Source organism: Muscardinus avellanarius, assembly GCF_963383645.1.
Source record: "Muscardinus avellanarius genome assembly, chromosome: 12".
In the NCBI taxonomy this organism is placed as follows: Eukaryota; Metazoa; Chordata; class Mammalia; order Rodentia; family Gliridae; genus Muscardinus; species Muscardinus avellanarius.
The window spans coordinates 93,758,990-93,786,034 of NC_137798.1; the positions used below are offsets into that span (position 1 = coordinate 93,758,990).

At 47.8% G+C, this 27,045-nt stretch overlaps 1 protein-coding gene across 1 annotated transcript in view; it reads left to right on the forward strand.

The window, feature by feature from the left end:
- Nucleotides 1-25,276, forward strand: part of TDP1 (tyrosyl-DNA phosphodiesterase 1) — a gene marked incomplete at both ends in the record, with an annotated part of 79,113 nt that extends 53,837 nt beyond the window's left edge. Inside the window, 3 exons of the mRNA XM_080707343.1 lie at nucleotides 3,503-3,605; nucleotides 16,407-16,515; nucleotides 25,203-25,276. Of these exons, the coding sequence (XP_080563469.1) occupies nucleotides 3,503-3,605; nucleotides 16,407-16,515; nucleotides 25,203-25,276 (286 nt within the window). The remainder of the gene's footprint in view (nucleotides 1-3,502; nucleotides 3,606-16,406; nucleotides 16,516-25,202) is intronic.
- Nucleotides 25,277-27,045: the final 1,769 nt, after the last annotated feature.

Consider the following 27,045-nt stretch of genomic DNA (forward strand, 5'->3'; position numbering starts at 1 on the left):
GACACCGTCACTCCTGGGGCAGCAGCGTTAGCGTTTGCAAGTACACACCCCATCTTTTTTGCCGTTTCAGATGATTCAGAGTATTTACTCAGAATGTAAAAAATCACCAAAGATGATATTTCAAGAATTGTTGACTTATCACCTAGGCAACCTACCAGTAACTTTTGTTCTTTCAAGACTTAGGGTAGTTTTTAAATTTCCAGATACTTAGAAATCTGTTAGAAATACAAAAGTGGGATCGGAAGAAACCATGAATAAGGGTGTTCTTCAGTCTCCATTGATCTTTCCTGTGGAATAAGCCCTCAAATCTTGGCATATTAAGGGAAGAATGGGAACAAGTTTCCAGAAGGCACCTCTGGTTGGGGTGTCCATCAAGAGAGTTACCCAGAAGGTAATAATCTAGAAAATGAGAAGAGCTTTCATCAGAAGTGTGCGTCCGTCTTCCACGCCACCTTCTATGCTCTCGTGAGTTTTGTCATGAGATCACTGTCTTGGCCCAGGAGGTCATCTTTGATTGCCAACAGGTGAGAGATCTAAAAGCAAGCTGCCCTCTTGGACTCTATGTTGTTGTTTCTTTCTTTGGGAGATGGGAGTCTTGCTAAGTTGCCCAGGCTGGCCTCGAGCTGTTGCTCCTCCTGCCCCTGCCTCGGCCTCGCGAGTAGCCAGGTTTGTAGGTGCGCACCAATGCGCACGCCTCCTCTAACGCCGTAACACCGCTTCGTCATTAGCATCTCTCTTCCTCTGCATCTTCTGTCTCGTGTGACACAGCACGGTGACGTCGGTGATCCTGATCTTTGTGCATCCAAGATAGAGAGGTTCGCTGTCCTCAGCGTGGTCCACTTAGGGAGGGGAGTCTGTCAATATTCTTTATTGTTGGCAAATAAGCTCAGTCACTTGGAGAGTTTTCCTTAGCCGTGATTCCTCCCTCTGTGTTCCCAGAGAACCCTGAACACGTCCTTCTTTTCATCTTCTTCGATAACTATTTGTATTTGCCCTTTCCACTCCAGCAGACAGCAACTCCAGCACGTCCACAGCCGTGCACCAGTGAATGGCCTTTGAAATATGGTTATGAAGGAAGTGATTGAAATAATGCTGTGTTCATAAGCGAAGCCATCAGTACCAATCTCAACACCATGTATGGGAAGGGGGTGGGGAGCCAGGGGGAGCCAGAGGAAAACACACCAAGTGCAGTGCCCGTGTCTGTTTCTCTCACTCGGAACCCCATGGTGTAAAATTGCAACGCACCGTTAAAGCTTATTGGAAAAGAAGAAATGCTGTTACCCACAAAGTCAGGCTTGAAAGGTTCTGAATGGCTGGGGCTTTACTGTACATTTTAAAAGTAAATATACACGCTTATAGCAGCACAATTCTCAAAAGCCAAATCCCAGAAACAACCTGGGTGTCCATCATTAGATAAATGGATAAGAAAAATGTGATATGTATATATCATACATACATGTATGTACACATATATACACACACAATGGGATTTTATTCACCCATGAAAAACAACGAAATTATGTCATTTGTAGGAAAATGGATGAAACTAGAGATAATGTTTGCTGAGTGAGATCAGTCAGTTGCAGAAAGTCAGGGCTAAATGTTTTCTCTCATGTGGAAGTTAGAGAGAAAATAGGAGATGGGGGAGGGCGGTGGGAAGAGAAAGGCAAGGACTGATGAAGGAAGGGGTGCGCTGCGCTGCGCCGCGCACGAAGGTATCGGGTCTGGCTGCTGTGTGGGTCGTGTGGTGGGACCTGAAGGGAGTCACACCAAGACCTGCCTGCAGGTGTCTTTGTATGACCTTGAACCTCACGAGGATGTGTAATCACAATGCACCATTGAACATGTGAAAAAAGAAAGGTGCAGTTGAATTTGGGTGAGCCTAATTTTAAAACAGCCACACAGTAGGTTTATTTCAGTTAATCAGTAAATAAGAGTAATCTGCCGCGTTCGCAGGAAGAGAGAGTTTTAAAACGGTGCCTCAGATCTTAGGATCTCTACTCCTGAGCATCCCAGTGTGCATGTGTTTTGTTTTGTTTTGTTTTGTTTTGTTTAATTTCCTTTTTGACCCTGGTATAGTAGTGCAAACCTATAATCCCAGTACTTGGGAGGTTGAGACAAGACGATTGCAGGTTTGTGGCCAGCCTCAAAAACTTAGTGAGGCCCTCTGCAACTTAGACCCTGCTTCAAAATAAAACATAAAATAGGGCTGGGGGTATAACTCAGAGGTAGAATGTCCCTGAGTTGAATAGGACCACAAAAATAAATTTTTTTCTGTGGTGTGTGTGTGTGTGTGTGTGTGTGTGTGTGTGTGTGTGTGTGTGTGTATTAGTGGAGATTGAACCCTGAGGCATTCTACCTCTGAGCTATATCCCCTGTCCAATTTATTTTATTTTAATTTTTTGAAACAGAGTCTGACTAAGTTGCTGAGGCTGACTGTAAATCTAGGATCCTCCTGTCTCAGCCTCCCAAGTACTGGGATTACAAGCGTGCACTGACACACCGAGTTGCGCAGATTCACATGCTACAGTGAGAGTGCTTAATGCACTTGTACAGCGTGATGTAGTCACATCCATACGTAGCTTTTTCATCTCTTAAACACATGCCATTTCCTTGTGTTGGCAACCTTCAGGTCCTCTCCTCTGGTTCTTTATAAAATGTATAATTATCACAAAGCGTGCTACAGAACACTGGTACTTATTTTGATACCATTATTCAACCTCCCCCGTCCTCCTAGGCCCCTCCCCTCCTATCCTGTGGCAACTTCTAGTCTACTCCCTGCTTCTTCACAGTCAGCTTTTTTACCCTTCGCATATAAATGAGAGCCAGTGTGCATCCGGGCACCTCTTGTGCTGTCAGTTCCTTGTCTCCTTCCTCCCACTGCACCACGTGAGATTTTTAGCCCTATCTACAACTCCAAATGCACCGTTTCCTTCTAGACACAAGTACCTATCTACTGCACTCAGCGCTGCTTTCTTTAGCTTGAAAGTAGAAATTAGCACTACCTGGCCTGGTGGGCGGGAGAAGGAAATATGAAGCCCAAGATACCCCTGTTCAAAATAATATTAGCACTTCCTTCCTTTCTTCTTCCTTCCTTTCTTTCTTTCTTTCAGCTACTTCTATATACATCAAAACCAGAAGTCCTGGCCACACCAGGGTTATAAAGGGGAAAAGAAGGGAATGGCAGGAGTTGGACAGAAAGAAATAGGAAAGGAAAAATCAATTTTTTTTAAGAGCAGCTCTCAGGGAAAAATGCAGATAAGGGCGAAACTCTCCCAAATTAGCAATTAGATAAATCCAGGGGATTATAACATAGCAGGATTTAAATTCTCTTTAAAAAAAAAAAAAAACACAACTAGGAGGACTGAATCAATGTGATTGCAGCTGTGTGGGTTTTTTTTGTTTTGATTTGTTTTTGACCAATGCCCTTGCAGCTGTGAATATCTGACCCACGCCGAGATGCCTCACTGAGTCAGCCCTTTCTGTGTCCCTGTCTCTACAGCGCAAACCTGTCCAAGGCCGCCTGGGGCGCCTTAGAGAAGAACGGCACCCAGCTGATGATCCGTTCCTACGAGCTCGGGGTCCTCTTCCTCCCTTCAGCCTTTGTGAGTTCACACTTCCAGTTGGTGGGTGGGTTGCACATGAAATGAAGTGGAGTTTTGTGTTCTCTTCCTTTAGTTGCAGGGGTCCGTCCAGGGCCGGCAGGTAGCAGGATCAGGATTCTAAACCAGAACCCGTGCTCTTACCCACGGGTCTGTGCCGATGAACTTGAAACACTTGGATGGCTGCTGCAGGTCACCTGACTAAAAGTTGACAGATAAAGATACTACAGTATTTAAATAAGCATTGTGAAACATGCTGTGAAGATTTATCAGAAAGTAGTAGTGCACACTTGTAATCCCAGTTAGTACCTGGGAGGTTGAGACAGGAGGATCACAGGTTCGAGATCAGCCTCAGCAACTTAGCAAGGCCCTGTTTTGAAATTAATGAGAAGGACCAGGGCCATAGTTTAGAGGTATATGCCCATGAGTTCAATCCCCAGCACACACATAAAAAATTATTACAAGGTGGTAAATGGCAAGTCACCAAAGCAATGTCCCAGGCAAGCAAGGTCCTCCGAGGTGGAACCGATTGGAGGACACAGTTGGGAAACAGAAGGACATGGCTGAGGGTAGGAGGCTGTTGAATGGTGTAAAGGGTCCAGGGTACCAGAGGACCAGAAAGGCATCTCACCTGGAAAGAATCGGCCGCGTAAACCTGGGAAGCAGAGAAGCTCATTGGCCAGAGTTCAGGCCTTAGCAGAGGACTTGTGTGGCCACCCGATGAGCCTCTGCAAGGTGCCGCCTTCGAAGCCGTCTCTCCAGATGTCCAGCACAGCCCGTTCATCTCTCTGCTCTGGAATGGCTCGTGGTTTTCACAGCTGAACACCAGATAAAGTGGCTGGCTTGCATGGAGAGACCAGGTTGTACACACCATACGTTTCTCCAAACATGAGGATCACACTTGGCCCAGAGATTAACAGACGCACAATCCAGACCTCCATCTCCCTCCTCGAATCCCTCTGGGTACACACTGGGCAGCGGAACGCCGTCAGAGATGCCCACCCAAGGAGACGGCTCAGAATTTTTTTCCTTTGTCTTTTTTTTTTTTTTTTTTTTTTTTGCTACTTGCAATAGTTGAATTTATGATAAACGCACATGACACAGCATCACTGAGAACTACCTCAGCTGGACTAGAGTTAGTTAAGGGGTGCTCCGCACTAATCCTCACTCTTAACTCTAGACTCTGGTCCTAAGGCCTGCTGGAGCCCTCCTTCCCAGCCCACCCACCAAGTTCCCTGTTTCCACTCACCATACACCAGAGGATTAACCCTTTCCTCCCTTTCTCTCCTGCCTTTGCCTGGCTTTATTCACCCTTCTCTTTGTCTGTCTCAAGGATATTTTTTTTTTTTTTTCAGTACCAGGGATGGAACCCCAGGGGCATTGGACCTCCGACCTCCGAGCTACACCCCCAGCCCCCTATATTTTTTAGTCTATTTATTTTTGAAACAGGGTCTCACTGAATTCAAGGGCCTCACTAAGTAGCTGAGGCTGTCTGTGAACCAGTCTCCACCTCCCGGTTGCTGGGATTACAAGTGTGCACCACCATGCTCAGCTCTCAAGGATTTTCTACAAGACTGTATAACTGGCCTCTTTAAGGTGTGGTACCGTGAGATTTCAGTGTATTTCGTAAAACAAAGCAAATCCATGTGCTACTTGCAGCTAAAGGTTCCGGCTTTCATATCCCTGCAAGGTAGATAGACATTTACCGTGCTTTATAGGCAAGAATATGATATCCCCAGGGTGCCGCAGCCAGAGTGGGTCCACCCTGAGACCTCAGTCTTCTCGGTGCCTCTCTAATCTTTCAGCTTTATCACAGCTTCTGCAAAACAATGAATTCACAACTCTAGGGTAATAGTATTCATTAATTTGGTGTAATTATAGTAACTGTGGCTTTAAACTGAAGCTAGAGCTATCTCCAGGGATAACTAAAGTAATGGGAAAATTCACTCTTGTTTTTGCCAGCTTTTGAAAATTCTAGCCTTTTGTGATTGTTCTGAGATGATCCCTGATTGTGAAAATGGTAGTAGGAAAGAAATATATTGCCCTTCTATATCCTCTCCAGGCCTCTCCGCAGCTAATTCTTGTCTCAGATAGTCTTTCTCTGTACGTTGGAGAGGGGAAATCGAGGAAAAAATGGGTAATCATTATAATTCTCAAACTGAATTTATACTAGGCTTTCATTTCTCTGCTTTTGGAATAACAAAGAGCCCTGTATAGCATATCCTAGGTAAAATAGAGATCCCATTATTTAGGACAGTCTGTTATTTAAGAATACACAAAAAACGGAGGAGCTGGAGGTGTAACTCAGCACTTGCCTCACATGCTTGAGACCCTGAGTTCAATCCCCAGCAAGGGAAGGGGGAGGACTGCCTAAGCCTGCAGTCTCTTAGCGATGCCTGGTGCCACATGCCTATAATCTTAGAACTTGGGAAGCTAAGACAAGAGGATTGCTGAGGACAGTGCAGTATAAATCCACTTCCAAAATTTAAAAAAGAAAATTTTTAAAGAGCTGGGAGTATAGCTTTAAAAAAAGAAGAACATAAAACATGGAATCCTAGCCGGGTGTGGTGGCGCACACTTTTAATCCCAGCACTTGGGAGGCTGAGACAGGAGGATCACGCAGGTTCAAAGCCAGCCTCAGCTACTTAGTGAGGCTCTCAGCAACTTAGTGAGACCCTGTTTCCAAATAAAATATAAAATAGATCTGGGAGTATAGCCCGGAGGTAGAAAGCCCCTGAGTTCCACTTCTAGTACCACAATATATATATATGTGTGTGTGCGTGTGTGTGTGTGTGTGTGTGTGTGTGTATATGATTTATATATTGATTTATATATATTTATAAATATAGTTATATATTATATATATTATTTTATATATTATATAAATATATTTATATATAAATATATATTATTTATTTATATATTATATAAAATATATGTTATATATTATTTAATATATTATTTAATATATTAATATTCCTCTTCTGCTGTGTAAACAGATTCAGAAGCAGGCCCCAACCAGGGTGACCATGTAATTAACACACTAAGAAGATAACCGATTTCCCTAACCGTTTGTTGACTTGTCTCAGGATAGAGCCTGAAACAGTGCTCTACAGCCAGCATCCTTCTTAGCAGTGATAAGGACTCTCGAAAGGCCGCTGTCTGGTCCCTCACCATTTTCCCATTTGGTGGCTTGTCTGTGTCCTTCGAGGGATCCTAAATGACTGAAACAGGTTCCTGAAGTTAGGTGTTGTGGATGATGCCCAGGAAAGTTACGACCGTGCTCTCCCAAGGGTGTCCTAAAGTCGGGCAGGCACCCGTATGTAGATAATATGACCAGATACCTGCTGAGCACTAAGACATGAGGCAGGTGCCCAGCCTGAGCAAGCAGAACCCAGATGCTAGAAGGACCTTATTCTTTCAGCTGTTTTACAAAAATCAGTGTAAGCCTCCAAAAGAAAGGAGTTTTGTAGAAAGATGCAAGGGAAAGTCATAGCATCCAAGGAACTGTTGAACCTCCAAGGCCTAGAAGATGGGTGCAGGCTGGCTCGGAGACCTCAGCCGTAACCTTCTCTCTAGTCGCTCCCCCGTGTAGGCCCAGGCTCAGGCTGGCCACTCTGCACTTCAGTGGCTTAGGCCTGCCTTCCCGCCTCTGGGCGTTCCCAGCGCCTCCCCGCATCTGACCTGTTTCCAGGGAAAGGAGGGTTGTGAGCTAGGAAGCCACCCTGAGGTAGACTCTCAGGCTCATTGTATCTTGTCAGTCTATGAACAGTAGTGTTGGGTTTGGGGGTACAGGAGACATTGTCTTTAAACAAACACACATTGCTCACTGTTGCGAGGGGCTGCTGGAGACGCAGTAGACTTTTACACAGATATCACGTTGTGTTGCTGGCTTTGAGGTCAGCCCAGGGTCTGTGTCATGGGGAGTCTGTTGACTTGCTGAGATTTTACAAGCTCCAGAACAAGACATATGACTGCAAAGGAGAAGTGCGTGGTGGGCTGTTCCCTGGTTCCCTCCTCAGGGCACATCCCAGGCTTGGAGCTGAACGTTTCAGTCACCGGGAGCTGACCTCATTGATGCCAGCGCAGCTCCACAAGCCCCTGGGCCTCCTCGGTGGCAGGCCCTGGAGGAAGAATGAGGAGTGTGCCAGGGTCTTTGTTCTCGGGAAATTCAAAGATAAGTCAAGGGAACAGACATGAATTTTTACACTGTGTAATGAGAACCGTAGTGTGCCTTGTTTAAAATAAAGAGCTTTGAGGAAATGTGGGGCCTGCCAGGAGGTTCCAGAAAGGCTTTTGTAAAAAGGTAGCTTTTAATGTGTCCCTTGAGAAATATGTGGGCTTAGCCCACTGTCCCACCAAGAGCCTTCTAGACAGACACGACCATGTGTGTGATATCCGGGGAAAGAAGAAACAGTACCCTGTGCCCGGCGAGGGTTGGAATCCTGTTTTGATGGCGATGGCAGGCAGGACTCATAGGATATTGTCCCGCTTGGATAGTGGAAAGCCATCAGTTAACTCAGGTCAGTTTTCAGACATGTTGAACCTTTTAAAATAAAAGTCTTAAGTTATAATGACTATAACATACTATTCAGAAAGTACTTGTGGATATAGGGCATTGCAGATAATCAAAACCCTCTTGATCGTGTAAACCACACAGCCTGGTTATTAGTGAGATACTGTTACTGTTCATCCACGCCGAAGGATGGCAGTCATCCTCGATAGCTCTTTCACCCTCATATTAATCACATAGTCTCATCATTCCCAACTCTTTGACGCTGTTTGGAAAGCTGTTCCCTCTGGCCACCCCTAGCCACCACCAGCTGCTCCTCACCCTGCTTCCAGAATGTTCTGTGTCAACCACACGTCCTGTCATGGGCCCAACTGGTGCAGATGTGGAAAGCGGAGCCCAGACTCCCAGCACAGCCTCCTTCTCTTTCGGGCTCTGACTCCTGGCTGCTCCGGCCTCACCTCTCTCCTCTCTTTCCTGGCACAGCCCCTTACTGTGCAGAACTCGTGGTTCTTGTGACCAGCCATGACACTGTGCTAGCCAGACCTAATCTATGTTAGGAGGAGCACCCCTACCTCCACCTGCCATGCTGTCTCCACTCAAGACACCCCCGCTGCATGCCACAGCTCTCTGGAATCTGGGCTCGTTACTTATCCCACCGCTTACAACTGTTGCAGGGGGGTGTCCCCTCAACCAGACTGTGAGCTGCTCTCTCCTGGGGACACAGGAGGCTCTCAGCAAATGGCTCTTAGTTGGTATTGCTTCTTTAAAGTACGTGGAGAGCCGGACATGGTGGTGCACACCTGTAATCCCAATACTTGGGAGGCTGAGACAGGAGGATCACAGGTTCAAAGCCAGCCTCAGCTACTTGGTGAGGCCCTTTACAATTTAGTGAGAGCTTGTTCCAAATTAAATATTCAAAAAAATAAATAAAAGTCTGGTGTGGTGGCGCACGCTTGTAATCCCAGCATTCGGGAGGCTGAAGCAGGAGGATCGCAGTTCGCAAACAGCCTCAGCTACTTAGTGAGGCCCTTTGCAACTCAGTGAGACCCTGTTTCAAAATAAAGAGTCAAAAAAGGGGGGCTGGAGGGTGTAGCTCTCAGGTAGAATGCCCCTGAGTTCTATCCCTAGTACCACAAAAAAGAGGGGAGGAGGGAGGGAGGGGAGAGAAAGAGAGAGAATGAACCTGGAGTTCACACCTTCCTGTTCTTAGCAACTTGATGTGTTTATATATAGAATGTCCACTGAAGAGATTGTGTATCCGTGTTCAGAGTTGAAGCAATTAAACTACAAGGGTTATAGTCTCATCGGTGGATACAGCTCTACGCATGGGTTTAATGCATGGTAACCTATGGCTGGAAGAGGTACACCCCAGGGGTGTGGCCTTAGGGACTGTGCTTGTCTTTGAATCCTTTTGCTCGCTGTCTTCCTTTGGCCCCCACGATGTGTGAGCATACCCCTTGCTTTCTCCCTCTGCTTCCCATTGCTATGAGCCCTGAGCTCCATAGACCCAGCCTGACAAGGACTGAACCCCCGAAATCTCCAGAACTGTGAGCAAATAGAAATCTTCCTTCCTCTGCGTGTGTGGTCACTTGTTTTGGATTACAGTAGTGAGAATGCTAACCAAAACAGTGCCTGTGAAGATGATGCGACCAGTCCACAGAGTATTATATTTAGTAGGTGCTTACATAGGGTCACAATTGTGCTATAAGCAACTTGCTTACAACTTGAAATAGCTTACTTATTATAGTTGTATTGTGAAATTAAAACACACACATACACACACACACACACACACACACATACACTCTTAAGAGTCGATTGTAATACAAATGTCAATCCCTTTATATTCATTTAATAATATCTTGGAATTTCTTATTGATCGTAACCCTAATTATTTACTGATAAAAATGCTGTTTGTTGCAAAATGATTTGAGTATTATTTCTTTTTTAGGTGGTGGATTTTTGCTTGTTGTTTTGTTTTGTTTTAGCAGTACTGGGGATTGACCCCAGCACTTTGTACATGCTAGGCAAGCACTGAGCTTCATCCCCATCCTTTTTTAACTTATTTTGGGGCGGGATACACTAAGTCGCCCAGCTGGCCTCAGACTTGAAATCCTCCTGCTTCAGCCTCCCAAGTAGCTAGCATTACAGGCCTGCCCCACTGTGCCTGGATGAAAGATCCTTTTTAATGTTTTCCAAAGACATGCACTTTATTCAGAGCTCTGCAGTCCTCCTTCTGACTGGACACCATCCAGAATCCAGTCTCCTGGGATCAGCCAGCCCCCTTCGTGCCTGCTGGGCAGAACACCAAGTCCACACCACCCATGTTTCTGAGTTATCAGCACCCAGAGTTGCCTCTCTGTCCTTTACCAGTTGGCCACCTTGATCACTGTGTCCTGACCACTGACCTGAGACCAGTGTCGCAGATTATCAGGGATGGCACAGGGACAAACACTGCAGAGGCAGAACCCTAAGGACCCTTGCAGTCCTCTGCTTTCCCACACCTGTGAATAGGACCTGTCATTCACCGGCCCCGTAGCCATGTGACATGATACACTTTGGAGCCAAAAAGCTAGCGGATGGAGAGCCAGCGTGTCCATTCATAATAAAAATTCCATGTGAAGCCTCTGGGGTCAATCTGAAAGCAAAATCCCTAATCACTAAGTAAAGATTTGTTCTCAGTTTTTTCTACTTCTTTTGAATGAATGAATCTCTAAACACATCCTCTCAAGATCAGCATCACCTGCGATTAAAACCTTCCTTTTGATTAAGAGCATGTTCAAGGCCTCAGAAGTGAATGTCAAAGACCATTTCACATAGCGGGCCTGACACTTAGAAATGTTGGCATACAGTAGGTACTTAATAAAAGCTTTATAATTTGAAGTCAAAGACTTTTGAGATCTAGTATCAGCTTATCAGTTCTACAGTGTTTGTGGATTATCCCTTTACTATAGTTGTATATAACTTTCAAGTTAGACTCACACATTTGGGTTTGAAGTATCTCAATTTTAGGAAAGATTAGTGATGTCAAAGACCAGTGGCTGCATTGCAGACCCTAAGACGTCTGTGCGTACATCAGGGAGGTACACACATTTTTCTTTGCGCTTTCTTCCTTTTGGTGTCCTTTGGGCACATACTTTGCCAGGCCTGGACTGGAACCTGCCTTACACGTTGTGGCTAGAACTTCCCCCACCTCCATGAATACTGCACACAACCATCTGAGAGCCCTGGCCTGGTGCCCTGTACTGTTTCCTTCCAGATGAAGGTGGCCCAGGTGTTCCTGCCTTTGTCGTAGGGCTGGGCAGCATCCCCTGAGCCCCAGGCTATTTTTGTTCCAGAGATGGTGGTGGGTTTCCTCTTCTCCATGATCAGAATCAAAAATTCTTCCATCAAATCTCCAAAGAGTCAAATCTCTGCCTGACCTCAGTCTTCAAGTCTCTGCTTTCTCTTTTCTGTGTTCTGGTTGAACAACCCTTTATCTTTTTGTTCTCAAAGATGGCACCTACCATGAGGATATGCTCTTTTCTTATGACTTAGGCCCTGAACGAACTAATGCATTTGCAGGAGGTCCTGATGAGTTAACTTTCCCCCCGGTCTCTAGCCATCTGCCTCGCCCCTTGCCTGTGGCCTCCCAGTTGTCCACAGCTGGACAGCAGTGTTTCACCTGAGATTTCATGGCGACCTCACACCTTCTCCCTCCAGCTGGTGACACCGGCCTCTCACCCACCCAATTGCCTTATCCGATCCCACGTGCCCTGGGCTCGCTGCCCGTTGCTCCCCTTCCCCACCTTAGGTGTCTGCCCTGCTTCAGAGCCCAGTTTCCACCCACGTGTCAGGGTCTGTATTCCTCCACCCTTTGACCTCGGTGACTCCCCTTGGCCCGCAGAGGACAGTGCCTCATGGTTTCCTCTCTTGCCCCGTCCTCACACCCTGGGCTCTGGCCACCAGCTTTGTACACAAGTTGACGGTGTAGGCAGCAGAGCAACGGCCCCTTGGTAGTTGTATGATACAGGGCTGCAGCTCTCCGCCTCAGCCAGAGACTCTCAAATAGACAGAATCTGGGAGAACTCGTGGCAGGATACCAAAAAAGGAATTTCCCCAGAACCCAGGCCTAAGATCTAGGGGCCTCAGGTCTATGCGAGCCAAAATGACAGAGGATGGACTTAGAAACAAGGCAGAGCAGAGGGAGGGCCCCTGGCCAGCCGCGGCCCAGGCCCTCTCCTGCCCTGGCCCCTTTTTTCTCAGCTGTAACTAATTCACAGGGCGGTGTGAGAGTTCAGAGTTAGGACTTGTGAAGAGTTCAGCAGTCCCAAGGGCTTTGCCAGCGCTCAGTAGAAGCCAAGGGCAGTGGCGGCAGCGGCACGTAACCCACCTGGTTCAACAGAAGGGTGAGCGCTGAGGCCGGTCCGCTGGGCTTTCCATCACATCCTGATGGTGGCTTCCAAGACATCACTGTCAGCCCCTTCTTTCCTCCTGAGCCACACTCATCTCTTTGCATATCAAAAGTGCATCCTTGAGCCAGGGGCGGTGGCACAGGCCTATAATCCCAGCACTTGAGAGGCTAAGAAGAAGGATCACAGGTTCGAGGCCACACTCAGCAATTCAGCCAGGCCCTCTGCAACTTAGCAAGACCCTGTTTCGAAAATTAAAAATAAAACAGGGCTGGGGGTACAGCTCAGGTAGAACGCCTGGGTTCAACCTCCAGGAACTAACACGTACGCACGCAAAGCACACCCCCAGAGCCCTGCCAGGTGAGCACTGCGCCCGGAGTCCCCAGCTGGGTCAGATCCTGCCTCACAGGAAGAACCGGCCCCCACCTTCCTGTGACTGACTTCCCTGACAGCTAACGCATCTGTGATGGGGTGCTCCTTCTGGGGAGTTCTGCTGCCCCCGCTCTTCTACCAGGGAAACCCTGGAACACTGCTACTCAGACATGAGCACCAAGCAGAGTAAGCGTGCCTTAACTGAGATCCGAGCGGCCTCCTTGTCTGGTGGAGCCAGACTGCCGAACGGAATCATCACAGCGGTGACCGACGCACACGCCTCCACTCCCGGATCCCGCAGAGGGAAAGCCGGCAATTGCTGCATGGTCGCGCCGCCCTCTCACCTGGTGCTGCGTGAGCAAGGCGTCCTCACTGGCTCCTCAGGGTCTGCGCCCCGGAGGGTGCCTTCCTCTGTTTTGTAAAATACCACGTGATACAGCTGTGATAGAGAAATAATGATAATCAGGCGACAGCTTCAAATTATTTGACAACCAGATTGAAGGGAAAAGTGGTGCCTTTTCATGTAATACCCCAGCATTTGGATCAGAAATGGCATTCAAGGAAAAAGCATATTGGTTTCTGTCAGATGCTGATGGCTCAAACCTCAGATCTGAGGTCAGACACCACGCAGTGGAGGCCTGGGTAGGCGTGTGGGGTGTTGGATCTGGGTCCAGGCCATCAACAGTCTGTCGTTTTTTTCTCCTTTTACCCGAAATTCAATAATAGTATTTGTTTTGGTGGTGGTGGTGGTACTGGGGATTAAACTCATGGGCATCCTCCCCTGAGCTCTACTCCCACCCCAGTTTTATTTTTTATTTTTGAGATAGTTTCCCTAGGTTGCCGCGGTTGGCTTTGAACCTGTGAATCTCCTGTCTCAGCCTCTCGAGTACTGGGGTTACAGGTGTACGCTACCACACCTGACTCATAGTGGTACTGAATAATCATTAAATCAGCATCACTTCCCGTCTCTGACCTCACCGATGCCAGGGTTTCCAGAATTCAACTGTCCTGAGGCAGCCTGCCATGATCTTGTGCTTTTGCTGAAGCTCTTAACATGTACAAGCCCTTTAACATACGATATTTTATTTGCTCTAATGCAGAAGTCAAGCAGGGATTTTTTTTTGTGGGGGGGGGGGTTGCTGTATTGGGGATCGAACCCAAGGGCATTCTACCTCCTAGCTATACCCCCAGCCCTATTTTTTATTCTTTATTTTGAAACAGGTTCTCACTGAGTTGCAAAGAACTTCACTAAGTAGCTGAGGCTGTCCGCCAACCATGATCCTCCTGTCTCAGCCTCCCAAATGCTGGGTTCACAAGTGTGCGCCACCACGCCGGGCTAGGGATGGTTCTTTAACCCTATGTCTCCAGCTCAGTAGCTCTTGTCACCTCCTGTGCACCAGGACTCTTGCTGGGGCTTACGTTAGGAGCATTAACATGATGACTGCCCAGAAGCTTGACTAGCCTAGTTTCACACATAAAGAAACTTGAGACCTGAGAAGTTAAGTGCCCACCTGTCCCAGTGGCCGTCATTCTTAGATCCTGGAACACACCAAGCTCTCGGCCGCCTCTGGGCCTTGACCAGTGCCCTTCCCTCCACCTGGAACACCCCTTCCACCTCCAGCCCTGCTCTTCTCGCAGTTTAAAGACAGCGTCACCTTCTTTAGAGAGGCTTCCGCCAAACCCACACCTGCCCTGCTGTTCTCTTGTGGGACTCCTTGACTGCTGTTCACAAGGCTTACCACAAATCATAACTGTTTCTTTTGTGAAGCATCTGTTTAATTTCTTCTCCCAGACTGTGCACTCCATGAGGATGAGAGTAACGCTGCATTTATTGACTCTATACCTGCCCCACAAGGGAGAGTGTGTTAGCCGTACCCACCTGGGCCCTTACCTTTGGTGTATGCCAACAGGGACTCCAAGACTGGTTCAAGTCAAACAGAAAGGAACTTTATTGAGTCACACAAAAGGACCTTGGGCATTCTAACAACACAAGTTCCCACATTTCCATAGGAAAAAGAGTTGTTGGCTTTTCTAGAGTCTTGGGCTATTCAGGAAAGAGGGACTCCTGGAGCCGGGCGTGGTGGTGCACACACTGGTAATCCCAGCATTCAGGAGGCTGAGACCAGAGGATCGCGGTTCGCAGACAGCCTCAGCTACTTAGTGAGGCCATCCACAACTTAGTGAGACCCTGTTTCAAAATAAAGAATAAAAAGTAGGGCAGGGGGTATAGCTCAGAGGTTGAATGCCCCTGCGTTCCATCCCCAGACCCGCAAAAAAAAAAAAAAGAGGGACTCCGGGAAAGGAGTTAGGAGGTAGACCCTGGAGCAAAGTTTATCATATGCTCCTGCTTTCTGGAGTCTGTACTATGTTTGGCAGGTGTGGATTTCAGTATTATAATCAGGAATGGACCTCTAATGCTGTTGTCTCGGTTGGATTCTGCTTTTTGCTGTAGCCTGCAGCTCCTATTTCAGCCTGGTGGGGTTGAACCTGGCACCATTAGTGTCCTGCTGAGCCAGTGTTTGTGAAGGTTAAGCGAAAAAGCAACAGTTGCAAAATTACAAGAAATAGGTCTGATGACCTTTGGCTCTCACAGCGCCTCCATCCCTTCATTTGTTGATTGAGGGAAGGAGGGAGAACCAGCCACTCACTGGCTTAGTCACTGCCAGAACAAAGGCTAAAGTTTGCATTGTCTGGAGCCAAGGCCTCCTGAACTGTGCCTCCCTCACCAAGTTCCATGATCACGGGGACAGAGAACCCTGGCCCTTATTTGTATATTACCTTAGCCATCAGCAGTGTTTAGCGTACGGGTATTTAGGAGGTGAGGGGCGGATCTGTGTCTGTAACGTGGGCAGAAGCAGTGGAGGGGCTCGGAAGATGCTCAGGTGAGGAGACCCAGGGGAAAGACCAAACATGCTGATAAACCCTGTGCTCAGCATCCCCGTGAGAGAAAGAGGTGTGTGCACATCAGCCTGCGTGGAAACCTTCCCCCCCCCCCCCCCGGATTCACACCAAGACTCAGGCCCTGCTCTGGAGTTCTGGCAGTTCACCTTCCATTTTGATAGGTTGTGAAAATTTTTCGCTTTTATATTCCTGTCACATTATATAGAACACTTTCATAATATGTGAAAGCAACTCTTCTAACTCCAGAAGAGGCAGCCTGTTACTATAGCAATACTGAAAACATTTTGAGGTATTTTTGTAGTGAGTCCCACAAATGCCCCACCAACTGTACAGTGTTCAGTAGAAATGGGCTACGGTGCCCCAAATTGTTTCTCTATATCCTTTGTTAGACTTTTGCAAACTTGTCATTTAATTCCAAAAACGTAAACCTCTCATTTTTAGGAAAGAGAATAATGGGGGGGATTATAATATATTTGCCTACCAAACATTGAAAATTGCTCCGAAATCACATGAATCTTGTTGTGGGTGTCATAATGATAAGATTGTTTCTTGTGATATTCTGGGATCAGGAGGGTTTTGTCGTCTTTCATAAAGTGGAGTATAATCATAGATTCCACCTGTTTACAGGGCCTAGAGAGTTTCAAGGTGAAACAGAAATTCTTCTCTGGCAGCCAGGAGCCAACAGCCTTCTTTCCTGTGCCGTACGATCTACCCCCAGAACTGTATGGAAACAAAGGTAAGACACAGGAAGGGAGCTGGGTGGGTGTGCCCCAGTAGAAACTACACCCAAGCCTACGATGCATCAGGGGTCTCTCTGTGGGAGCCTGTTTCGTGGGACCCCCTGTAATCTCAGGTTTACTGAGTGCCCCCCCCACCCTTCCCCTGGCTGTGGCCAGCAGACGCGCATTTCTCAAACTGGCTGGCTTAGAACCACTTTATACACTCAGGATTATCAAGTAGCAATCACAAAGAGTTTTTATTTACATGGGGGTTTTAAACCATTTGAGGTATACTATGTCTGAAATTTAAACTGAGAAACTTTCAAATATTTACTGATGGATTCGTTTTAAAGTAGGAAGCCCACTGTAGCACATATTTTGATGAACAATTCCAAAATCAGAAGGCAAAGTGAGCAAACGGTATTCCGTAATGTTCCCTGCAGACTCTCGTGATGTCGCTTCAAGTGACAACAGCGAACCTTGGTTTAGGATTATCATGAAAAGGCATTGTGATTTCACAGCTGCCGCCGCTGCCACCACCACCCGACGCCCTCTGCCCGCACTTTGAAAACTGCTGCCCTCGCCCTTGACTCTCCAAGGGCGGTGAGCAGGTGTGTGCCAAGGTGGCCCGTCTGTAGGCATCCGCAGCAGGTTCTGACCCTCGGAGCTAGCCTGGCCGGCTCAGGCGGCCTGCCTCCACCTGCCACCTGCCACCTGCCCTGCTGTGGCCCGGCCTCACAGGCTGTCAAGCCACTTTTATCAGTTCCAAGTGTGTCTGTCTTTGAGGTAGGTCCATACTCGGCACGAGATGTATAATTAGGACACGCTTAATCATTTTAAATGGCCAGTGTTTATTACATCACCAGAACCGACATACTCTTCCCCTGGCAGGTAGAAGCCCCCATAAGCAGCCGGATTTTACTCTGCAGACGTCTGCACAAGTACTGAATCTTAACTGAGAACATGTCTCTGATCAGGGGCTTTAAAGGACATCACTACAGTAACGTCCCCAAATCTCCAGCTCCGGGCTGGGGCCAGCTTCACCCTGTGGGTCTCTGTTCCCAGGCAGTGCTGGCTGGGTTCTGCCAGCTTCCCGCCCTCATTTACCCTTGCAGCTTTCATGGTGGGCAAACCTCTTCCCCTGGTGGACCCGTTTCTTCGATAATACCAACACGTGACATCACTGACCCTATCTTCACGGCATGCCACCCTGCCTCCTGCAGGTGACTGCGCCTCTCTGACCATTTGTATGGATACCAATCTTCAGAGGCATTCTTCTTCCCCTTCTTTCTAAAGCAAGCGCATCCTCTAAATTTGTTGTGTATCCATGCATATTCTTCTGTTGGCAAGGTTATATAGATTTTGTCAGGATTTTAAGGAATTTGCGACCTGCCCCCATAACCAAACACAATGGGTTTGAATCTCAGCAAGAGCAAAGCCAAAAAGTGCAACCAGGAGGCAGCAGAGTGGAGAAAGATTCATTGCAGCGAGTAAGGAGAACTTTATGGCAAAGCCGCGCTCTCTCGGAACAGAGGCAGCACGGGGACTTTATTTGTGAAGCAAATAGGGTCCTCTCCCTATTCATGCAGGAAAGCACACGTTTGGGTAGGCACATGTCTAAGCATGCTCAGTTTAAGGTTTGATTTAAAAAGGAAAGTTGATGGACACAGTGCTCTGGGCTCGCTCCACTCGGTATTTTAACTGGCCAGGTTACTATCAGTTGCCTAAAACAATGAGTCCCAGTGGCCTAGTGACCTTGTCCAGTTCTCTGTACGTTTTTTCAAAGCTAAAAGAAAAAGAAAGGACTCCTTTGCAGGAATATTAATATAGGAGCTTGCCCTGAAATCTGCCTGCGTAATTTGGTGGCTAACACCACCAAATATTTTAAAAAGGAAAAGCCTGCTTTAAAGCCAGGTTGTGTTTCTGCACCAACTCTATGACTTACCAAATAGCCTTGGGTAGTTAGTTACTTCCTCTCGGCTTTCCTGTCTCTGGCTGCAAAATGAGGAATATGTGAGTGCCTGCCTTACAGGGTTGTTGAAAATATTAACTGAGATGGTATCTGTGAAGTGCTTAGAAGTGATGGTATCTGTGCAGTAACCAGCCCACACAGTCTAATCAGTAGTCAGTAAACATTAGCTGCTTTTACCATAACTGTTCTGATTACAATGCCTAGTTCAGTTCCCGGCACACATTAGATAGTGAATTACTGTGGCTCCCCTCCCCTCCCCTCCCCCTTGGTAAGCCATGGCTTTTGAAAGCCCAAGCCCTGCAGTCAGCCCCTTGCCTTCTGGCTTCCTGCCACACTTCTTTTCTCCCTTTGTCTAGCCTCCAGGTTCCTCCTCTTTTTTTTAAGCCCTGCGTTCTCCTGAATAAACAAAGTAGAGGCGGAGCCCGGTGTGGCAGCCCAAGACTCTACCCCATACCCTGGCTGGATTCCCTGTAGTCCTAATCGCCAAAGGAGTAGGAAAGCTAGGAAGGAAGACATAGAAGAACTTAGAAACGTCCTGAGGTCCCTTCCCCTCCAGCAGAAAAAGCATTCCCAAGAACCCCAGAGTCTACCTCTGGGTAACGTCATAGACTATGGAACAAGAAATCTCTTATTAGCCAGCAAATAGGACATTTTACAGTGTTTCACTGAATTTATTTTTTGTCTCTTAGGCATTTTATTTGAAAGATACATACCAGAGAAACTGGAACATTTTATTTTATGTCAGTACTATTTTGCTGTGCTCCTCCAGTAGCACGTAGAATGATGCCAGTAATTCAGATGTCACCACTTCAGTGTAGCCAGCGGTCAGGGGAGCCAGGCGGACGAGGTGTCCTACCAAGATGTGGAAAAGCGAGTGGTCGAGAACATTTCAAAAGCACTTCCCTTAAACAGTGATCGTCAGACCACTGCGATACACACAAGGTCTCGTTCGGTATTTCTTTTTTCTTTTTAAATCACAATGTACAGAAGGCTTACAAAGGAATAAACTACTGCGGAAAGTTATGGCCAAATATATTGAAACCAAGAAAAGGATGAAATAAAGCAAAAACAGACGCAGCTACCGAGATTCCTCGCTTTATGCAGAAGTTACCGTTGACTCACTGAGTCCGCAGGTGCATGTTGGGCGCCTCCTGCGTGCGGGCGGCCTGGCCACTTGGGCTGAATCGGTGAAGCCAACAGGCACAGACCTGGCCTCTGCCAAGCTCAGTCACTCCTCTATGGCAGTGTGCGGTACCACAAACCCATTTTGCGAATAGGAATAGTTGTTTTTTAAGAAGTCTTATTATAAAGCAAAACTGCCACTTTTTAAAATGAATACAAATTAGTTCTGTGGGTCCCATTTACTCTTGACCCTAAGCCTGACAAGAGAGTGAAACAGATCTGTGCTCCATCTCTCCTGAGCTCTGTGCAAAGCCAACTGCTCTCTCCTCCCTGTTGCCTTGATATGCTTTCCAGTCTAATATAGACAGTAACATGAAGCAGGACTAACGAGCAGCCTGTCTTCTTTAGACTTAAAGAATAAGTATAAGCTGGGCATGGTGGTGCGTGCCTGTAATCCAAGTCCTTGGGAGGCTGAGACAAAAGGATCAAAACTTAGACCCAGCCTCAGCAACTTAGACCCTGTTTCAAAATTAATTAAAAAATACACACACACACACACACACACACACACACACACACACGGTTGGGAGTATAGCTTAGATGTAGAATGCCCCTGGGTTCAATCCCCAGTACCACACACACACAAAAGAATAAGTGTAAGTGTAAGTCAGGCCCAGTGGCACATGCCTGGAATCCCTGTAGCTGGGAGTCTAAGACAGGAGGATCGCAGGTTTGAGGCCAGCCTCAGCAACTTAGCAAGACTCTCAGGAATTTAGTGAGACCTGTTTCAAAATAAAAAGTAAAAAGGGCTGGAGAAGTAGAATGTCCTGGGTTCAGTCCCCGGTGTGTATGTGTTTTGGGCGGGGGGGGGGGATAACACATTTAGGAGGTAATTGAACACATAAACTTCAAATATAGTATTTCCTATTCACTAAGTAGGTTATTTTTACTTTTTAAGTGCACATGGTCCACATATTATATAGTGGTTTTCTTTTAAAATTTTTACAAAATTGCAGAGGTACAGAAAAATTTCATGAGGAGTGCACAGAATTCCTGTGCGCGCTTCACTCAGGTTCTCCAGATGTCAGTATCTTATGAGAGGTGCTTCCTTTTTCAGACTTTCCTGACCCGTTTGAAAATTGCATACATGACGTCCCTTTGCCCCTAAATATTCCATGTGTGTTTCCTAAAAACCAAAGGCATTGTCTTACACGGCCACAGGATAGTTTTCGGGTTTCCTACATGACCACGGTATAGTCATCAAGGTGAGCATCTGACATGGCACCGGTGCTGCCGTCTATGGGGTTATTCAGACTTTGTCAGTTTCCCCAATCACGTCCTTTATAGCGAAAAGGAAAGTCCAGGTTACGTGCGGTCAGTTGTCGCATCTCTTTAGTCTCTGTTAGTTTGGAATAATCCCACAGTCGTGTTTTCCTTGACACCAGGCTTTTCAGAGCACAGGCCAGTTGTTCGGCAGAGTGTAGCAGCACCCTGGACACCCTGGGATTGCCCGCTGTTTTTTCCATGAGGAGACCTGGGCTGTGCTTCACCAAAAGAGCCACAGGGTCCTGCTGCCTTTGCCTTGTGCCGCATCTCAGGGGCACCGGGTAATGACGCGCCTCGTTACTGGTGGAGTTCACTTTGGTAGCTTGGTTAAGTTGGTGGCTGCTAGGTTGTATGTAATCTTTTGCCAGGATGATATATTTCATATTTTTAAAAAATTTGGCTGGAACTATGCTAATCAGCAAATGTAACTGCTTAGCAGAAAAGGTCCTTAAAACTTGCTTGACACAATAGATGTGCATGATACAGATTTAGCACATGAATACTATACATAATCCACTAAGATGCTTTTAAACTATCGGTTTTTAAACAGTGTGACAAGTCTCCTCCTACCCAATTAATTTAAAATAGTCCCTTACATTCAGATGGTAGCAGAATAAACTTGTCTAGATGTGCCAGAATTATTGCTAACATCCGGATTCATAAAAGTATATTTCTAAGGGAAACAAAAAGTTGATTGGGCTGTCCTTCCCAAATAAGATTTTAGAAAGCTCAGATTATTTAGAATTGTTTAAGAGCCTGTTTTTGAAAATTATTGAGAAGTTTAAAAAATTTTTTTTAATAAGGCAGCTAAAAAAATTTTTTCTAGAATGATTTTGGTCATCTCCTTTGGTAATTTCTATTTTTGTCTCATAGCACAAACAGAAGGCTGAAAGTTAACTGCCAGCCCAGCTTTTAAGATGACTGTCTAACAAAGAATCTTAAGGAAAGCTAGAATTATCCAAATAAAAAACAAGTAATTGATCCAGTCCCCTTAAAATCAATAAGGACTTGGCTCACAGCAAGTTGGATTCTTCCTTCCACTAGTTAGACGGTTCTATCCTGCTGTAGTCACAGATTGATGTGTGTGGTTCTTTACAGAGAAAGGTATTGATGGGGTTCAGGAAACAGTGACAGTGCGATTATAAATTAGCGTATTTCTGCTAAGTTGGTAAACCGGTGTAACACATTTTAGAACTTCATTTTTTGGTGTATTGGCATGCCTTGTGTACGCCTTGATTTCAGAGTACGCGCAAGTAAAACATTTGCTCATTGGTTCATCTCTTTCACACGCGTGTCCAAGAGAAGTTAAAAGTGATCGCTCGGGGGACAGACGGTGGCTTCTGGGGTTGGTCTACACGTCTCCGTCTGGAGCAGGTGGGAATGACCGAGGGGCTGTTTGAGCCTAGGTGAGAGCACAGGTCCTTAGCCCACAGCCATTGCAGAGGGTGGGAAAACCTCGTCACCTGGCTAAGTCGGACATCATCTTCTGCACTTGGAGTTGCCTGGCCTTTCAAACACCTGTTAGGACCCACCACACGGTACACGGTCGTGGCAGCTCTTGACCTCGGGGATGGGGCAGTGGTAATCCTACCAGCAGCTACACTCATGAGCAGCCTCTTACGAGCTAATCTGAGCACAGGACTTGAGTTGAGCCTCTGTATCCTCACAGCCCCATGATGTGAGCACGGTCGTGTGACCCCCCATTTCCAGATAAGGGACCTGAGTCACTCGGGTGAACTTGGTCAGGGTCCCTCGGGCAGGCTGGTCCAGCCTCCGGGCCCCCTTTACCATTACCCTGCACCCTGTGGAGGGCTGAGTTCCAGGGCTGACAAAGAACACAGACCGCCCAGGGAGTTGGGACAGAGATGAGAGCGCGACACCCTGTGGCTGGTGTTCCCGGGCTCCCCCGTGGCCTCTACATCAGACTCCTGGGTTCTCACCTGGACCTCGCCTCCTGTCCATCTTCCCAGCCCCTCCTTCCACTGGAAGCTATGGCCACATTCCTCTCCTGTTGTAAAGTCTTCCATGAAATTCCGGGGGGGGAGGGGATAGCATCCCATCCCATTCTGCCTGGGATTGCAAACTCTGAACGCATCCAGATCACCTTTGGAAAGTGAGGCAGATACACACAGCCAGGCCCCAGCCCTGAACTGCTGAACTCAGCTCTCTGGGCAGAGGTCCTGGGGAAGTGCCCTGACTCTGCCAGGCTGCCCAGCCATCCTCGCGTTGGCCAGGTGAGGGGACCACTCCACAGACATGGCGAAGTCCCAGCTCCAGCTCCATTTCCATGGGGCGTGTGCGTCTCAATTCTCTTCTGCTCTGTCCGTAGCACCTGGCAGAGTCCCTGGCATCTAGCCTGCAGTCGACAAGTACCGTGAACACATGCATGGATAGAATAGAAGGCCAGTCATTCTCTCGTGGGATGAGAGGTTCCCCCGAGTCAGCAAGCATTAGTGTTCACTGTAGTAAAGGCTAAAAAGACACAGCCGGGTCCCAGCCACCCTCTGCTCCCTCTGGCCACGTGTCCGGCTTTTTCTCCGAGTGGCGGTGCACCTGCCGGGCAGCATGGGAAATGGTCAGCCCACAGTTACATATAGTCTGTCATCTATAAAGCAGAGCTGCAGGGATTTGCCTGTAGTATGAAGGCTACCCATCCTCGCCTGGTGGTTGTTGCCTCCTTTTGAGGGAAGGAGTAATTTCATAGCAGTGATCTTGAAGCCACTGGCCAGCTGGTGAACGTCTGCCTCAAGAGTCCTGCGCGGCTGTGAAGACCATCTCAGTAGTGACTCGAGTAGCGGGAAACATGGTGTCCTCTGCCTCAGGAGTGAGCAGAGCTATTGGCAGGCAAGAGAGGGCAGGCACAGAAGATGGCACTCCCAGCGGGAGAGAGGGAGGGCTGGGGACCCATCGCCCTGCCAGCCCCTCTTGTCCCTTAGGAAACACACTTGTAAGACAGGCCGGGGCTACAGCCCCTAACAAGCTCTGTAAGTTAAGAAGGGTTGGCTTCATGCTTTTAGACCAAGGCCAGAGACCAGCCACAGTGTTCTGATACCTTGTCCCCCCTTTGGAATTCTCTTTCTGCGCATCCTGCTGGGTGTTACTGTTTACATGAGATTATCCAGCACAGAGAGCTAGGCTGCTGCAAGGAAAGGTGGCAGAGACCCTGTCCTCTGAGCTACCAACCCTGTTGAGAAGGGGGACGGTCCCCAGAACCCAAGACACTGCTTGAACGTGGCAGTCCTTACACCCGTGAAGAGGAGGTTCACAGTAACCTCCCAACCCTTCCAGGTCTGTGGGGATTTGTGTTTAATTCTTAGTATCATGGTTCTTTTGAGATGATTTGGGCCTGGCAGTAACTATGTGTAGTAAGAGTGATTTTTTTTTGAAGTTTTTTTTTCCAATTTATGAAACATGTATTAAAACAAAGAAAGAGAAGTTGGCACTTACTGAGTACCTACAACGTTCCAGGTGCCAGGGACAGGGGTCTCATTTGTGCTCAGGGCATCCCTGACGAGGGCTACTGTGATCAGTTCCCGGAGGAGAGGCCCAAGGCCGAAGCCCCAGTGCCCTTGCTGAGGCGCTGAGGGGTGGAGGTGGGGTTTGAACATCAGGGTCCTTCCCGGAGTACCATGCTCAGGCCTGCTGCTTTCTTCAGCAGTGCTCTGCAGGCATTTTGACAGGGGTTTTCACATCTCAGTGATTATTAACCTTTAACAACAAAACAAAAACGTTCCATGAAGGGCCCTGGTCCTCTCGGTTAACGTAACCAGCTGAGAGCAGAAACGTGGCCCTTGACTGAGGCAGCGCTTGCTGATTTCAACTTCCTAACAGCAGACAGGAATGGCAGGCCGTGGGAATGGTGTCTGCTGCTGGCCTTTCTCTCTTCCCTCCCCTTTCCCCCACCTTCCCGGCCGCCCAGCCTTAGGCTGTGTTCCGTGCCAGATGTAGTCCTGCATGCCGCCTGGAATCATCTCCTGTATTCCTCAAGACGACTTCACGACAGAGACAGATAGATAAAGAGATTGGTGAATTAACTTGCCGGTGTGGCCCGGCCAGAGGGCCAGGCCAGGATTCACCCCGGCGCCCTGCCGCCTGCTTCTCCCCACTCAACCGGCTCTGTGTCCTTTAGAAAGCCATTGTCCAAGTAGGATGTCATCCGCGGTTGATTGAGAGATCATTGTTTACGGTCTGGAGAATTGAGTGTCTGCCTGCTTTTGTCCCATTGGGTAAGTGAACTTTCTGTGATCCTGTTAAAAAGAATATCGCCATGTGTTTTTCCCCCAGATCGGCCATGGATTTGGAACATTCCTTATGTCAAAGCACCGGATACACATGGAAACATGTGGGTGCCCTCCTGAGAATCTTAAAGTGCTGCAGAATTTGAGTGTAAGACATCGAACCCCCGACATCAAAAGCTCTCGTCGGTCCTGGCTGTTCACGTCCCATAAATCTGACTTGCACCCCGCAAAACTCTCTGCAAAGGCCACTCTGTGAACGTAGATGTTGGTTATACCTTTAGTGGTCTTCATCAACATTCGCCACTTAAAAAAGTGTTATTTTCTTAACTCACGTTTTATATGTTTTGGAAAGAAAGCTATTAAACTTCCTAATGTTAAAAATATGTCCACACGGAGACATGAAATTGCCCTCATGAGGATGGGAAATCTCACTGTGGTGTTGGCTATTGGGAACCGAAGCTTGACTGCTGTGTGTGAGCATCCTCCATCCTGTCTCCATCCCCAAAGACGCCCCTCCGCTGCCGGAGCTTTCCAGAGAAAGCGCTGTGGTTGGAGCGTTTGCCTCCTCACCCCTCCCCTCGCCTCTGAGTGTCTCTGAGGTGGCCCAGTGTGAGTCTACTGATGTTCCCGGGATCCATGGTGGAGGCTCTGGGGCTTCCACCCCCTCCCCCAGCATGCAGCTCTCCAAAACCTTTAGGCTTCGCTTCCCAGGCCGCTCCTCCCTCTCCACCGCCCTGCTGGCTGCCTCCTTGCCCACCGACAGGTCCCCTGGGCTGACCACCTGCCATGTGCTCTCTTTTCCCAGGCTGGGTGGGCATCTCCATAATGCAGTGGTTTGGATCTGCAGGGGCCCCCGCAGAACTCACATGTTAGGCTATGCCACAGTGCTCAGAGGTAAAGACAGGATCATGAGGGCGCCTCACCAGCAGATGAGTCCATTGATAGGTTAATCATTTGAATGGAGCCAGGCACCTGGCACACACCTGTAATGCCAATGCTTAGGAAGCCGAGGCAAGAGGATCACGGGTTCAAAACCAGCCTCAGCAACTTAACACGGCTCTCAGCAACTTAGCAAGACCCTGTTTCCAGATTGGAATATATATATATATATATATATATATATATATATATGGCTGAGGATGTAACTAGGAGAGGTAGAATGCCCCTGGGTTCGACCCTCAGCACCACAAAAAATAATAACCATAATTTGAATGTACTTCCTGGGAGGTGGTGAAAATCAGGCAGGTGTGCTATGGCTGGAGGAAGTGTGTCACTGGGTGGCCGTGGGGTCTCTCTGTTGCTGGCCCCACTGTCATCGCTACACACACACTCCTGGCTGCCAGGAGCTGAGCTGACACACTTCTCCACCGCCACACCTTCCACCATGATGTTTCCACCTTGGAGCCAGACGACTATAGACTGAATTCTCCGAAACCGTGAGCCAAAATCTTCCCTCCTCTAAGTTCTTACCAGGTATTGTCACAGTGACAGAAAGCTGACTAATACAATCCCCAGAAATTTCCAGAGAAGACAGTTCACAGCACAAAAGTAGGTTGCTTAGAAGAAATCTAAAAGGTGACTTATTTGGTACCTTGAGTTCATACCTGAGGAAACTGGCCCAGAAGGGAGGTCCCGGGTCACGCCACTGGCTGGGGTCACAGACGGAGTCCTGCTTCGCGCGGATCGGGCTCTCCTGAGGTGATGCAGAGCCTGCTTTCTCCTGCAGGAGGCTCGCTTTAGTGTATCACCAGCCTCGTAGGAGGAGGTCAGATTCTAGCTTTGAAAGACAGGCTTTCAGGCTCTCAGAGACCTGGGACTTTGCAAAGGCACCTTGGGAAGCTCAGGCTGAAGTGCTGAGCCGAAGCAGGTGCTAGGAAGACCGCCTGTGC